Source organism: Gekko japonicus, unplaced genomic scaffold (genome assembly GCF_001447785.1).
Source record: "Gekko japonicus isolate JY-2015 unplaced genomic scaffold, Gekko_japonicus_V1.1 scaffold1369, whole genome shotgun sequence".
Lineage (NCBI taxonomy): Eukaryota > Metazoa > Chordata > Lepidosauria > Squamata > Gekkonidae > Gekko > Gekko japonicus.
Genome location: NW_015161439.1, coordinates 202,196 through 215,471, shown reverse-complemented (window position 1 = coordinate 215,471; position 13,276 = coordinate 202,196). Strand labels below are relative to the sequence as shown.

Sequence of the window (13,276 nt, the reverse complement as noted above, 5' to 3'; positions counted from 1 at the left end):
GACATGTGTCCCCCCCCCCCCCAAATAGCTAGCAATCCAAAACAGTCCAGTGGAGCCTGAGCGGGGGTGTTGCTTTCTGACACACTTCCGGTGATGTCAGGGGGTGTGGCATATGCAAATAACTTATGCTAATGAGTTGTGCTAATGAGCTCCTGCACCTCTTCTAGGAAATGTCCCCTGGCCACAGCACACAACGTTCCTCTAAGCTGAGTTAGTGTGAGCTAGCTCACAGTTTTTTAGCCTCCGGCTCACACATTTTTGTCTTGGCTCAGGAAGGACGACTCCAGAGCAAACTAATTTATGCAGTGGTCAAATCGCTCGCTCACAACTTTAATGCCAGTAGCTCACCAAGTAGAATTTTTGCTCACAAGACTCCACAGCTTAGGGGGGAGCATTGCGCAGCAGCCCAGAAGAAATTCTTAGTCACGGAGGCCTAAGCATGAGTTATCGCAATTGCAGAAACTGCTGCTGGGATTAAATCTGATACATTGATTTTAAGTTTGTTTTGAGGAATCCCAGCATTCCTTTGAAGTTTATTCAGGGTTCAGTAAACAGGTACGTAACGGGAAACAAACTTCCCTGAAGGACATCTTGCCCGTTGTTCTTCCATTCCAATTTGCAGGTGTGGAAGAGTGTTGGATTGACTCCAGAATCAGTTGATGTGGGGTGACATCCATCATGCCTCACCAGTGCCTTATATGATCTAGAACATACCCCACAATCCTTTACAGGAAGCTGGGGATCCGTGGCAGATGCACAGGAGTTCCTTGGTCGATAGGTCAATGCTGAAAGAATTCTTTGAGAGTTTAAAAGCCACTACTTTGTCCTGGGACATGGGTATCATTGTCTATACAACTTAAGTCTCCAGCATACTCAGAAACGATCACTGGGGGAAAAGGTTGACTGTATGAACCAGGCTATAGTTTGTGTGGATAGGAAACATGTCAGCTGATTAATGGCATTTCTCTTTCAGGAGTCCATTCAAGTCAATCAACTTCAAGAGTCCAGTAAGTTATTACAAAACACCTTGGAAAATAGATAAGATTTACTGTTGTGTGTAAGTCTCTCCTTCTTCTCTGGGAGAGACAAAATATTTTTATAACTGTTAAGGGATCTTTATATTGTAGTATCTATATATCTAATTCCCAACGGTCCCCTATGTGTGGATTCTTATTTCCGCAGATAGGGAGCATAATCTCCCCCAATAGGTTTGTTTTACAGACTCAGGAAACTCCATGGGTCTACAGAAAAATCCAAAAAGTTTAAAAAAAAAAAACCTTGAGGAGGTTCGAAACCCCCCCCCCCAGTATCTTTTGAAATGGCCTCCGCAGGGATCTACTCCAGGCCCAGTGAGAGATAGCCAAAGAGAGACAGAGGAGAGGAAGCAAAAGCAGGACTGGATCTTGGATTGGGGAGGATTCCTTCTGCTAAATAGCAAGGAGTTTGGGGCCAGTCCTGGGACTAGGATTGCCCGGTCCAGGTTGGGGAATTCTTGGAGATTCTGTGGTGAAGTCTGAGGAGTGCAGAGTTTGGGGAGGGGAGAGGCCTCAGCTGGATATAATGCCACAGTGTCCACCCATTTTCTCCAGGGGATCTGTTGTCTGGAGTTCAGTTGTAATTCTGGGGGATCTCCAGGTCCCACCTGGAGGCAAGCAAACCTAGGCCTAGCAGCACCCTCTGGGTGACTTGAGAAAGGGCTCTTTTTGTAGCAGGGACTCCTTTGCATATTAGGCCACACACCCCTCATGTAGCCAATCCTCCAAGAGCTTACAGAGCTCTTCTTACAGGAGCTACTGTAAGCTCTTGGAGGATTGACTACATTAGGGGTGTGTTGCTTAATGGCTGCTTGCTCCTGTTCAACAGCAGGCACTCTATGAAAATCAGTGTAGTATAATGGTCAGAGCTTCGGGGTAGGGTTTGCGAGACCCAGGTTTAGAACCCCATCTTGCTGTGAAAGCTCACTGGGTGATTTTGGACCAGTCACATCCTTTCAGCCTAGCCTACCTCATAGGGTTGTGGATAAAAAGGAGAGAACAGTGTAAACTGCTTTAGTCCCCACTGTGGAGAAAGACCGTAGTTTTTCTCAGTAGAAGCTGCAGGGGGAAAGGAGATGGAAAGCTGAAGACAGAGAGGCAGATAAAGGTAGGTTGGCTGTTGGGTGGGAAGGAGATAGGGATGCAACTTTCAGAATGCTTGGCTGAATCTCAAGCTCATAAGCAAGGCCTGCTTCTCAGTCCCTGTAGCAAATATTCTGTGCATGTTCTTAACAGTATGTTGACTGATATACTCATCCTGGGAGTACAGAGATACCGAGGGGGGGGAGTTGTTGTTGTTGTTAAGTGCCTGCTGGGGGAGGGGGAGAAGTTGGCATGACTAGTCTTCCGTATTGCACACACCTCCACTGAGGCGAAGATCTGGGGTGAAAGAAGGTATACCGTGATAAGTAGCTTTTAGCCTGAAATCTCTGCAAAGCTTCAGATGTTATGGGTGCATGCTTGCTAATATGCCAGCTTGCAGTGCTTTATCTATAGGGTTACAAAACCTTCCTTGATCTGCTTTCTGATCTGCAAGGTCCTAACTTCAAGTCTGCTGACTCTGATCTGCAAGCAAAAGGAAAACCTGGAGTGTTTGCATCACAGTCTGAAACAGATATCTCTGCTATGATAGTATCCGAGGGAGATCAGGCACGTATAAAACAAATCTTAACCCCAAATAGGCTGCAGCTAAAAAGAAATTTGGCAGCTTCTTTATATCAATTGTTCAGTTTCTTTAATGAATTACTGTTGTTCGGTTTTTAGGAGTCCAACCCATCAGGTATATCTGAAGAGAAAGGTAAGATTTAAAGCCAAATACATCATTCGATAAATATGGAATATTTATAACAGGCACAATAGAACAACGGCTTAAGTTCAGTTTTTCCTCTTAGCATATTTTAATGAGGAAATGGGTGGGGGGTGGAGAGTCTTCCAATAAGCAGTTTGAGTGAGTCACAAAACATTTCCATAGATGTTTCTTGGAAAACTAACAGTGTTAAGAAACTGGTTTTCCTACACAGTTGCTTGTTCAAGGTTTAACGTTGGTTCAGGTTTTTTGGCTTAGTAAAATGGCCTGGTAAAGAGGTCTTGCAAGAGAAAGATTTCCCCCCCCCCTCTGAAAGGAAATAAGCTGTTAGACGCTTCAGAGACATAGATAAGGAATTGGGGAGGTAACCCAGCTGCAGGTCCTTTCATTAGGCCTGGCAACTCCAAGGACATGAGATAGGGGAGGGTGCATTCCATCTTGTTAGCACTTGAGATCATGCATGGGAGAAAGTTGCTTGTATTTGCCCTACACATGATTGGCTAACACCGGGCCTGGGTCATAAAGAAGAGGTTTTCATTTCAGTCTTTGTGGTAAAGCCATTGCTACAAGCTGTATTGTTGACCAAATATGTTGAGCCTCAGGCCACTGCCTTATGTGTTTACTGGGACTGACCCTGTGCTTGGGTTAGCCTGGATGCTGTCTTGTTTGGTGGGTCTTGCTGACTGGAAACCTTGCCCTGGACTTTGGAACCTTCAAGACCTTAGTCTGCTGCTGTGCAATAACTGAAACCTTGAACCATTGTTTGCAAAAGAGTTTCGATTTTTAGCCTTCGTTATTTTTATCCTCACTGTTCACTGCTGTGCTTTAATTATTTCTGCACAATTTTAAATAAATCGCTTTACTTATATCATTGTGGAGTCCTTGAGTTCAGAAGACTTCAGTCTGAATCCAGTAAGAACGTAAGAGAAGCCAATGTTGGATCAGGCCAATGGCCCATCCAGTCCAACACTCTGTCACACAGTGGCCAAAAATACCAGGTGCCATCAGAAGGTCCACCAGTGGGGCCAGGACACTAGAAGCCCTCCCACTTGCCCCCCCACCCAGCACCAAGAATACAGAACATCACTTGCCCCAGAGCCCCTATCTATACATTGTGGCTAATAGCCACTGATGGACCTCTGCTCCATATGCTTATCTAATTCCCTCTTGAAGCCGTCCATGCTTGTAGCCGCCGCCACTTCCTGTGGCAGTGAATTCCATGTGTTAATCACTCTTTGGTGAAGAAGTACTTCCTTTTATCCGTTCTAACTCGGCTGCTCAGTAATTTCATTGAGTGCCCAGTACTTTAGCACTCATTGGCTACAGAGTAATTGTTTGTGAAATTTGCCTTGAAGATGTCCTGCCCTACAAGGGTGACTTTCTTGATTTTAGTTCCAGGAGGTCCTGAGACTTTGTCCCTTGATCTCTGGCTGTCTGGATAGTAGAAGGGGGACTGGTGACAACCCTACCTTGAGATGTGAGGACTCACACTTCAGCTTTTTGGGGGGTTGGTTGTTTTACTTTGACCAGTCCCCATGTTGAGACTTTGGACCTGTTTGGGCTGTTTGGGCTTGAAGTCTCTTGACAAACAGTGCCATCGTAAGAAGGTCTACTCAGACTTAGAGCGGTTTCTCAGGGGAACAGGCTTCCTCAGGAAGTGTTCCCTCGAAAACCTCAGTGGAACAGGTTTCTTTGGGCTTTCCTTCTTTGGAGGTTTTCAGACAGAGGCTAGATGGCCATCTGACAGCAGTGCTGATTCTGTGAACTTAGGCAGATCATGAGAGGGAGGGCAGGAAGGGTTACCTCAGTGCTTAGTTCTTGTGGCCCTTTTTTACATGCCCAGGGAAATGCTGATTGCCACTTTGGGGTCAGGAAGCAATCCTGGAGGTTTTTGGTCATCTTCTGGGCGTAGAACAGCGGTCACTACGGGTGTGGTGGGGGAGGTATTTGTGAATTTCCTGCATTGTGCAGGGGGTTGGACTAGATGACCCTGGAGGTACCTTCCAATTCTATGATTCCTACTTATCCAATGACCTTGTTCTCAGGAGAGTGTTCTCAGGATGTACTGTAAAAGAACAAACAGAAAAATACTTAGATTAACTATGCACACTTACAATAAGCCTGTATGCAATGTTTTGGGCATTTTAATCCTATACAAAAGAAGATGACATCTACATAGGGCAATTACAGTATTTTAAAAGTCGAGCCCCAATGACAGGAGCGCTCTGTCCATGAGTCTTAGCCGCACAATGTGTCTATCGTAGGACTGGCAATAAGCATCGACAAAACTACAAATAAAAGCTTCCCCCCCCCGTTTTGGAAGACTTCGTGCAAGTAGAAGCGGGCTTGTAATTCTGGAAACTCTCATTGGGGCGTGACTTTTAAAATACTGATGCAAAATTGACTGGTAGTTGTTAAACGGAATGAACGGAATATCTGTACCTGACAAGGATGTTATAATAGCACACCATGCACTTCATAGAATGATACTTATAAATAGAACATGTTAATTTGCAAAAGTTTCTTGCAGTGTATATTTTATTCCTTACAAGAAAAAGAACCAGCAGCTTTGCTGTCCTGTGACCCTTGGCTGCCTCTTCCCTCCGCCTCCTACCTAGTTCCCGGCTGCGCTGCACCCTGGTCTGCCCCTGTAAACACAGGGAGGTGGTGAGACTTTCAAAGCAAAAGGTCACTTCTACCTGCAGAGGGGGGGAATACCCTATTCAGAGTTCCGTTCTCTCGAATACATTCCCTGTTAAGCTGGAAACTAACACAGCCTGCAAAGAGCATGAGTGTGCGATGCGATTGTGTTTGCTGGTCCCACTCATGAGGAGGAGGAGGAAGGAGCCATAGTGAGAGGAGATAACCACAGCAGAACGAGGGGGAGCGTGGGGCACGAGCAGTTGTCTTTGCTTGTTCCACCATTCGGGTAAGGGAAGGAAAGCAGCAGCAGTTGCAGAAGGAAACAGCGGGTCCATATGCTGCTCCTCCCCTCCCGAAGGCACCCTGCAACCTCAGCGTGCCGTACTCCTCCCCTCCCCACGAAAACAGCTTGGCTTTGGTCGGATGCTTGAATTTTTGGAGGGGCCCTACTCTGCGGTGATGTAGAGTCCACCCTGAGCTGTGTAAATCACGCTGCCTGTTGAGGTCAGGTCAGCATTGTGATTTTCTTTGGCTCTTCACCTTGGCGGCTCCGCTTGACCCTGCTCGGCTTTTTCCGGCTTCACTCGGCTCCAATCAGTCGTTTTGGATGTCTGTCAGCTCTGCTTGACTCTGTCCGTCACAGCCAGAGGCTGCCTCGTGTGCTGCGGATGTCTGTCAGCTCTGCTTGACTCTGTCAGTCACAGCCAGAGGCTGCCTCGTGTGCTGTGTATGTTTGGGGACAACGTATGTCTGTGAACAGCTCTTGTCTTTAATGAATGTCAATAAATTAAAAGTACATTCGCAGCTGACAGATACACACCTGAACAGCGGACTCAGCGTTTCCACAGCACAGACTTGGTCTCCAGATTTTGATGCAATAACTTAGAGCAAGAGGTGTCCGTTATCAGAGACTGTCAAACAAAATATTACAAGAGTGTTACTGTTTAAAGCACTTTCGTATTTTAAGTAAAAAACAAGATCTTTAATTGCGTTTGTCTAAGTGGTTAAGACACTGAACTGCAGGCTGTGGAAGGTCAGTAGTTCAAGACCCGAGTGTGCCGCATGACGGAGTGAGCTCCCATCTCTAGTTCCAGCTCCTGCCAACCTAGCAGTTCGACAGCAAGAAATTGCAAGTAGATAAATAGGTACCACTTTGGTGGGAAAGGAACAGCGTTCCGTGCACCTTGGTGTTTAGTCATGCCAGCCACATGACCACGGAAACGTCTTCGGACAGCGCTGGCTCTTCGGCTTTGAAACGGAGATGAGCACCGCAACCCTGGAGTCGGACTCGACTGGCTTTCGAGCAAGGGAACCTTTACCTTTACCTATGTCCTTTATAAAGTTTATATCTCCGCTACCTGGCATTACATTTTATGACGCACATGGCCCAGCCTGGCAAAGTCCCATTTATATCAGATCTGGCCCTCGTAACAAATGAGTTCGACACCCCTGCTCCTAGGCCTAGTATTAGAAGTCCAAGATGGCTTATTCTCCCTGTGAGGGTAGGTATGCCTCACTCAGGTGTCATTGTACCACCTGATGTTGGTAGTCCTTGCAGGGAAAAGTCAACGTGGCAGGGCATCTTTTTTACAAAGGGGAGGGTTAATATAATATACACAGCTGCTATGAGAACCCATGGCATTGCCTCATACTGAATCAGGCCACTGATCCATCAAGGACAGTACTGTCTACTCAGAATGGCAGTGGCTCTCCAGAATCTCAGGTTAAGGTCTTTCACATCACCTACTGGTGGTGGAAAGTGTTGCCAAGTTGTGATGTACTCAATCTGACCAAAGTATGTATGTGAACTCTGTCATTGAAACACCATGTGAAGCTTTCATCCTGGGCTAGGATTCTAATCCCTCACTTGTAATTGGTAGCCCAGGAAGAACCGACCAATCACCAACAGCCAGTTCCAAGAGCGGGAACTATTGTGATTGGACCTTATCCCTGCAACCTCATAGGTTGATATTGTATAATAGGGCGTGGCTACATTAGCCGGGAGAGTTTAAAAGTAGAACAGCTTCAGTGTAAAAGCTGTTCTGGCTATTCATGTTGATCTGTTTGGAGTTGAGTTACGAGTTGCTGAATAAAGCTGATCTTTTGCTGAAATCACTCTCTGACTCTTTGTCAAGAAACCGACTTAACACAAGTCACAGGCAACTTAATGGTGACGTGGTTTTCAAGTCAAGAGGTGTTCATGTTTGCCACTGCCTGCCTCCGTATAGCTACTCTGGTGGTCTCCCATCCAAGTACTAACTGGGACTGATACTGCTTAGCTGCTGGGCTACTCAAGTCAGGGCCATGACTTTCTGTTGTATCTCTTAAGCGAGAGGTGCTGGGGATCGAACCTGAGACCTTCTGCATGCCAAGCAGATACTCTACCCTTGAGCTTACGGCCCTGGGTAGCGTCAAGAGGGTGTAACTTTTAATCTCAGCCTTCCACTTTTCAGTTGTTGAATCTGGCTTATTTAATTTAGAACACCGTTTTAAATACATCATGTGGCGTGGGCTTCTAATCGATGGAATCACATTGTCCTTCCCTGCTTTTTTTTTTTTTTTTAAATTTCAGGCTCTCCAGAAAGTGATGCAGGAGACATAATAAAGCAAGAAGAATTCCGTGTAGAGATAGTGACAGCTGCTGGGGAGGAAATCGAGGAGGACATTGTGGAGATGTACTTTGAAAATAAGAAGCGGTCTGGTGGGGGACCCATTAAGTCCTGTGTTAAAGATGGCCAACGATTAATTATTACTTTTGAAAAGGAAGAAGGTATTGTTATGAGGAGAGTCTTCTGGGATATGCGGTTCGGTTAGCAGAGGGCCTTGTGCTGGGGGAGAGGTTAAATATGTGGAGGGGAGGGGTTCTGTGCTCCTGAAATACACAGCTAACACTACAAGGATATATGCAGAGATGGCCTGATCCCTACACCGAAGTAGTTGTGTTTTAGTTTGACCACATTTGGGCTGTTGGCACGGCAGCCGCTTAGAAGAAGAAGAGATTGGATTTATACCCCGCCCTTCACTACCCAAAGGTGTCTCAGAGTGGCTTACAAACTCCTTTTCCCTTCCCCTCCCCACAACAGACACCCTGTGAGGTAGGTGGGGCTGAGAGAGCTCTGGACAGAAACTGCTCTTTTCAAGGACAGCTCTTACCAGAACTACGGCTTGCCCAAGGTCATCCAGCCAGGTACAAGTGGAGGAGTGGGGAATCAAACCCGGTTCTCCCAGATTAGAGTTCGTGCACGTAACCACTACACCAAACTTAGTGATCTCTCATGTGTGGTGAGGCAACAGTAGATAAATGGTTCCTAGGGAATTTGTTTGGGGATATGATCATTTTTAGACAGTTAAATACATTAATTCAGGTGGGTAGCCATGTTGGTCTGTTGCAACAGAACAAAGTTTGAGTCCGGTGGCACGTTTAAGACCAACGAAATTTCATTCAAGGTATAAGATTTTGTGTACAAACCCACTTCTTCAGATACAGTGAAACAGAATTTCCTCAACCATTACATATATAGAGAGGGTGGAAGGGTGGTTGCCAGAAAGGGCATGTTCGAGTCAAGATGCATAAGTGCTGGGTGATTATATCTGAGATTGGATTAAGGTGGCTGGTAAGATCTGTAAATGGCAGTAAATTAGCATTCAGATAAAAGAGTTTACAAAATTGTTTGGGTAAAAAGGAATTACAGTACTGCCCTGTATGGAACTGTTGGGTTATCTGAACCTGAGGACAATGATCCCATGGAATCCATGTTTTTTTATTTCAGGCTGCTACACGTTAACTTTATTAGACGCTCCAAGCGGCAGTGCTGGTTTAACTAGAAAGCTGACCATAGCTAAGAATCTGTGGGTAATACACATTGTGGTGGATCAAGGAAGGTCATTTCCCTTTCCTGTAAGAAATATGTGTTGGGCATTTTAAACCACCACCTTTAACTGTTGAGTCATTTAAGAACATAAGAGATGCCAATGTTGGATCAGGCCAAAGGCCCATCCAGTCCAACACTCTGTATCACACAGTGGCCAGAAATACCAGTGCCATCAGGAGGTCCACCAGTGGGGCCAGGACATTAGAAGCCCTCCCACTGTTGACCCCCCCAAGCACCAAGATGACAGAGCATCACTTGCCCCAGAGTCCCTATCTATACCTTGTTTGGCTAAAGAGACGCTAGAAATATCACTGTTAAGTACTTTTCCCAGATTGTGTGCTAGGAATAGGAGGGCTATCCTGTGATCTTGAGCAGATTGACATGGTGGTGTGAGGCAGGTTTAAGTGCTAAAATATTCTGAGCTTAGGTTTGGGTTTGGCATTCAGTTTGGTGGCTGGATGATGAAGGTCCGTTCAGTATTTTGTTTTTCTTTCTGCCTCTGTTCAATCAGATGCTCAAGAAGTCTTGCGAAGAAAGAATCACTCGGTAAAGAAAATTGCACTTCATGTCCAAGAATGTCTGCCAGGGACTCCTCAGCCACTAATGCTGACTTCTCTAGTTGCGCTTGAGAATGTGCAGGAGACCATAGACCAATGCACGCTGGTTCTGTTGGTAGAAAATGTCAGTGGCTTATCCGAAGAAGACCGTGATTTCAACGTGGAGATAATACCTGAGAAAAACGCTGCTGTTATTACTCTCATCAAGCCTAATGGTAAGCGGAAAGGGATAACTAAGCCTCAACAAGAGCCAGCTGGCCGTAAAGGAAACCACAAGTGGGTAGATTCTAGGAGGAGAAGTGGAAGATGTCAACCTCTTGATTCTTACTGAAATGCTACTCCCTAATAGAGAGCTAGGAGCTGCGGTGGCTCAAGTGGTTAAGACGCTGAACTGCAGGCTGTGGAAGGTCGGTAGTTCAGCAGTTCGAGATCCGAGTGTGCCACATGACGGAGTGAGCTCCCGTCTCTGGTCCCAGCTCCTGCCAACCTAGCAGTTCGAAAGCAAGAAATTGCAAGTAGATCAATAGGTACCACTTCGGTGGGAAGGTAACAGTGTTCCGTGCGCCTTGGCGTTTAGTCATGCCGGCCACATGACCACGGAAACGTCTTCGGACCGCGCTGGCTCTTTGGCTTTGAAACGGAGATGAGCACCGCAACCCTAGAGTCGGACTCGAACCTTTTAATAGAGAGCTATTAGCCAACAACGTGAGTCAGAAAGCAAATGCCAGCCAATTCAAAATAGGCCTGTTGCCACAAAAAAATTTTGGACTGGTTGCTACGACTAGAAATTTAGTAATTGGCTTGCTCCTATTCAAGTACTTGCAATGGAACTGGAAGAGAATTTGACTAAGAAGAAAACAAATAAGAAGCTATACTGTTTTTAAAAAGAAACTAAGCTGAATCAAGAGGTTGACATCTTCCAACTTTAGAAGACTTCTTACTCATGAAGAAGATTGGTGAAATGAGTGTAAAAACCGGTGTGCTCATCGAGGATATGATTATGTTGGACTTTGCTTTGCCTATGCCTGAATTCTTTTACCATATTGTAAGATTAATAGCGTCACAAATGGATGCTCATAGAATTATTAAATATGTCATTCTTAATTTCACCACGGTGGTTTTTGGTCTGTTGGCATTGTTTCCGGACTGCCATTTTTATTGGGTTTAAACTTCTTGTCTGTATGAATGGAAGGGTAATACAGGGAGCCAGCTGAGAGGGGTGGTCCTTGAACCTGTATCTCTGGATCAGGATGAAATGATGGCAGGCAGGGGAATTGAATGGGTCTTAATGACATGGGGGTAAACCAGGTAAACTGGTAGCCAGAATGAAGATACAAGTATCCTCGGGATAACTGGGTGAATAGAGACTGCAGGAGACGTGGTTATTGGGAGGAATTACTGAAGGAGTTGAGGAGGGAGGAATGTGCCATTAGTGTAGAGATGCAACTTAATATTTTTGAAAATCTGTTCACAGACATAGACCAGTTCATCAAGGCATTCAATGGCTACCGTCGGGTTAAACAGCTGAACATTTCCGCACGTTCTCTGGAGGTGACCAGAACTATCTTAGTTGAAAATATCCCTTCTGACATTACCAGCGATTTTATTACTTTGTATTTTGAAAGCAAGAAGCATGGAGGTGGGCCAGTGTCCGAGGCCAATTATCTTCCCAACAAGAACTTAGCCATCGTTACTTTTCAGTATAGCAAAGGTAATCTGCCATTAATGTACCTTCTGAACTATGTTTGGGCTAGCAAAAAACAAACCAATAAACAACACTCCACACGATTTAGGTAACTGGTGGGAAGGAGGAGAAAATGTTAACCTTGTCCGGTTTCCAGGTTTCCTAGGAGGGTAGTTAATGAATCTTAATTTGCTCTTTTGAATTCTTGGCTTCCATTTGAGAGGATAACATTAGCATGAGTAAGGAAGAGGATGTGTAATTTTCCCCCCCCAAAACATTTTATTAGGATATAATAACAGATTAAACACGTTTTCAAATGGTCATACATCCTTTTCTCCTATCTCCCACCCCTTTCTCGGCTTCCCACAGTGCTCCAACCTCCAGCCCATATCTTAAATTTACTCCATATCTCCCTATACCTTTATCACAATCTACCAGTAACATACCATTTTACTATTATTCATATACATTTTTTTTCTATTGTCATCTACCTTCAATAATTATCAAAGTAAATTAAATTGTTCTTAACATCCCAGTGTTTCTCTAAATATTCTTTAAAGTCTTTCCAATCTTCAAAGAACTCTTCTGCGTCCAAATTATTAAGCTTCCTTGTTATTTTATCCATTTCAACCATAAAGAGCAGTTTCTTTATCCATGGAAGAGGATGTGTAATTGAGGGCTGTCATGTCATACTGGTAAGTGGAGCTAAGGGTGCAGGTAAGGAGGCATTTGACTTTCTGACCAGAAAGCAAGTATTCATTGAAGAAGCAAGACAGCAGATAAGACAACAGGAAAAAACAGTCCTGCTCAGCCAGTTCTGTTTGAATAATTGGAAGAACTAGCTGGCTTGTAATTCTGCCATTTTGAGACTAGCAGATTGATGTTTTGGTCTCTTTTTTACACTTTCACGGTAAATTGGCTTCCATCTAACTTGGGGCCAGGAAGCTTGACATCAGGAGGAGAGGGTAGAAATCCCTGTTGCTTATGGCCCCAATCCTGAAGAACCTAGTCTACTCTAGAGTTCTTGTAGCTACAGGCAGAGTAATGCAAAAAATTGAGTTGGATCAGGGGAGACCACGGTACAAATTGCTCTACACATAAAACCATACCTGGCAGCTTTGGGAATATTGCATTCTTACCTCGAAACAGTTTTGAAGCTTGAAAATATTTTGTGTAGTGAAATATCCTTAGTTGGGTGGGCAACAGCCTGGAGAAAAAAACTGTCCAGTCCCTTTAACGGAGCCTTAATGGGCTGTTATTTACCTCCATACCATACAAAGCTTCAGCTGCCCATTTCCACACATCAGTTCTCTGTTAAAGTGGCAGGACGTTGTTTTTCCAGACAGGTGGTAGAAAAGACAAGTGGGAAACCTGAAAGCAGTGGCAGGGCTTACTTCATTTTCCGTGTATCCCTTTCCCAATGCTATTTCCTCTTTCTTTCCTCCTGGCAGCCCCCATATCCTCTCCCCTTCCCCTGTTCCCTTCTTCCCTTCTTCCCTTTCTTTTATCTGCCTGCCAGGGCTCTACTGGTAGCAGGAGCTCCTTTGCATATTAGGCCACACACCCCTAGTGTAGCCAATCCTCCAAGAGCTTACAGAGCTCTTCTTACTGGGGCTACTGTAAGCTCTTGGAGGATTGGCTACACTAGGAGTGTGTGGCCTAATATGCAAAGGAGCTCC

General features: G+C 45.1%; 2 protein-coding genes across 2 annotated transcripts in view; both read left to right on the top strand.

Moving 5' to 3' along the window:
* LOC107125579 (poly [ADP-ribose] polymerase 14-like) overlaps window positions 1-8,086 on the top strand; it is a 13,807-nt gene extending 5,721 nt beyond the window's left edge. Inside the window, exons 3-5 of the mRNA XM_015429005.1 lie at window positions 974-1,007; window positions 2,572-2,684; window positions 8,057-8,086. Coding sequence (XP_015284491.1) covers window positions 974-1,007; window positions 2,572-2,684; window positions 8,057-8,086 — 177 coding nt within the window. The remainder of the gene's footprint in view (window positions 1-973; window positions 1,008-2,571; window positions 2,685-8,056) is intronic.
* The window catches only part of LOC107125587 (poly [ADP-ribose] polymerase 14-like), a 37,933-nt gene continuing 32,720 nt past the window's right edge, over window positions 8,064-13,276 (top strand). Inside the window, exons 1-3 of the mRNA XM_015429015.1 lie at window positions 8,064-8,254; window positions 9,868-10,128; window positions 11,388-11,624. Of these exons, the coding sequence (XP_015284501.1) occupies window positions 8,158-8,254; window positions 9,868-10,128; window positions 11,388-11,624 (595 nt within the window). The 5' untranslated portion in view covers window positions 8,064-8,157. The remainder of the gene's footprint in view (window positions 8,255-9,867; window positions 10,129-11,387; window positions 11,625-13,276) is intronic.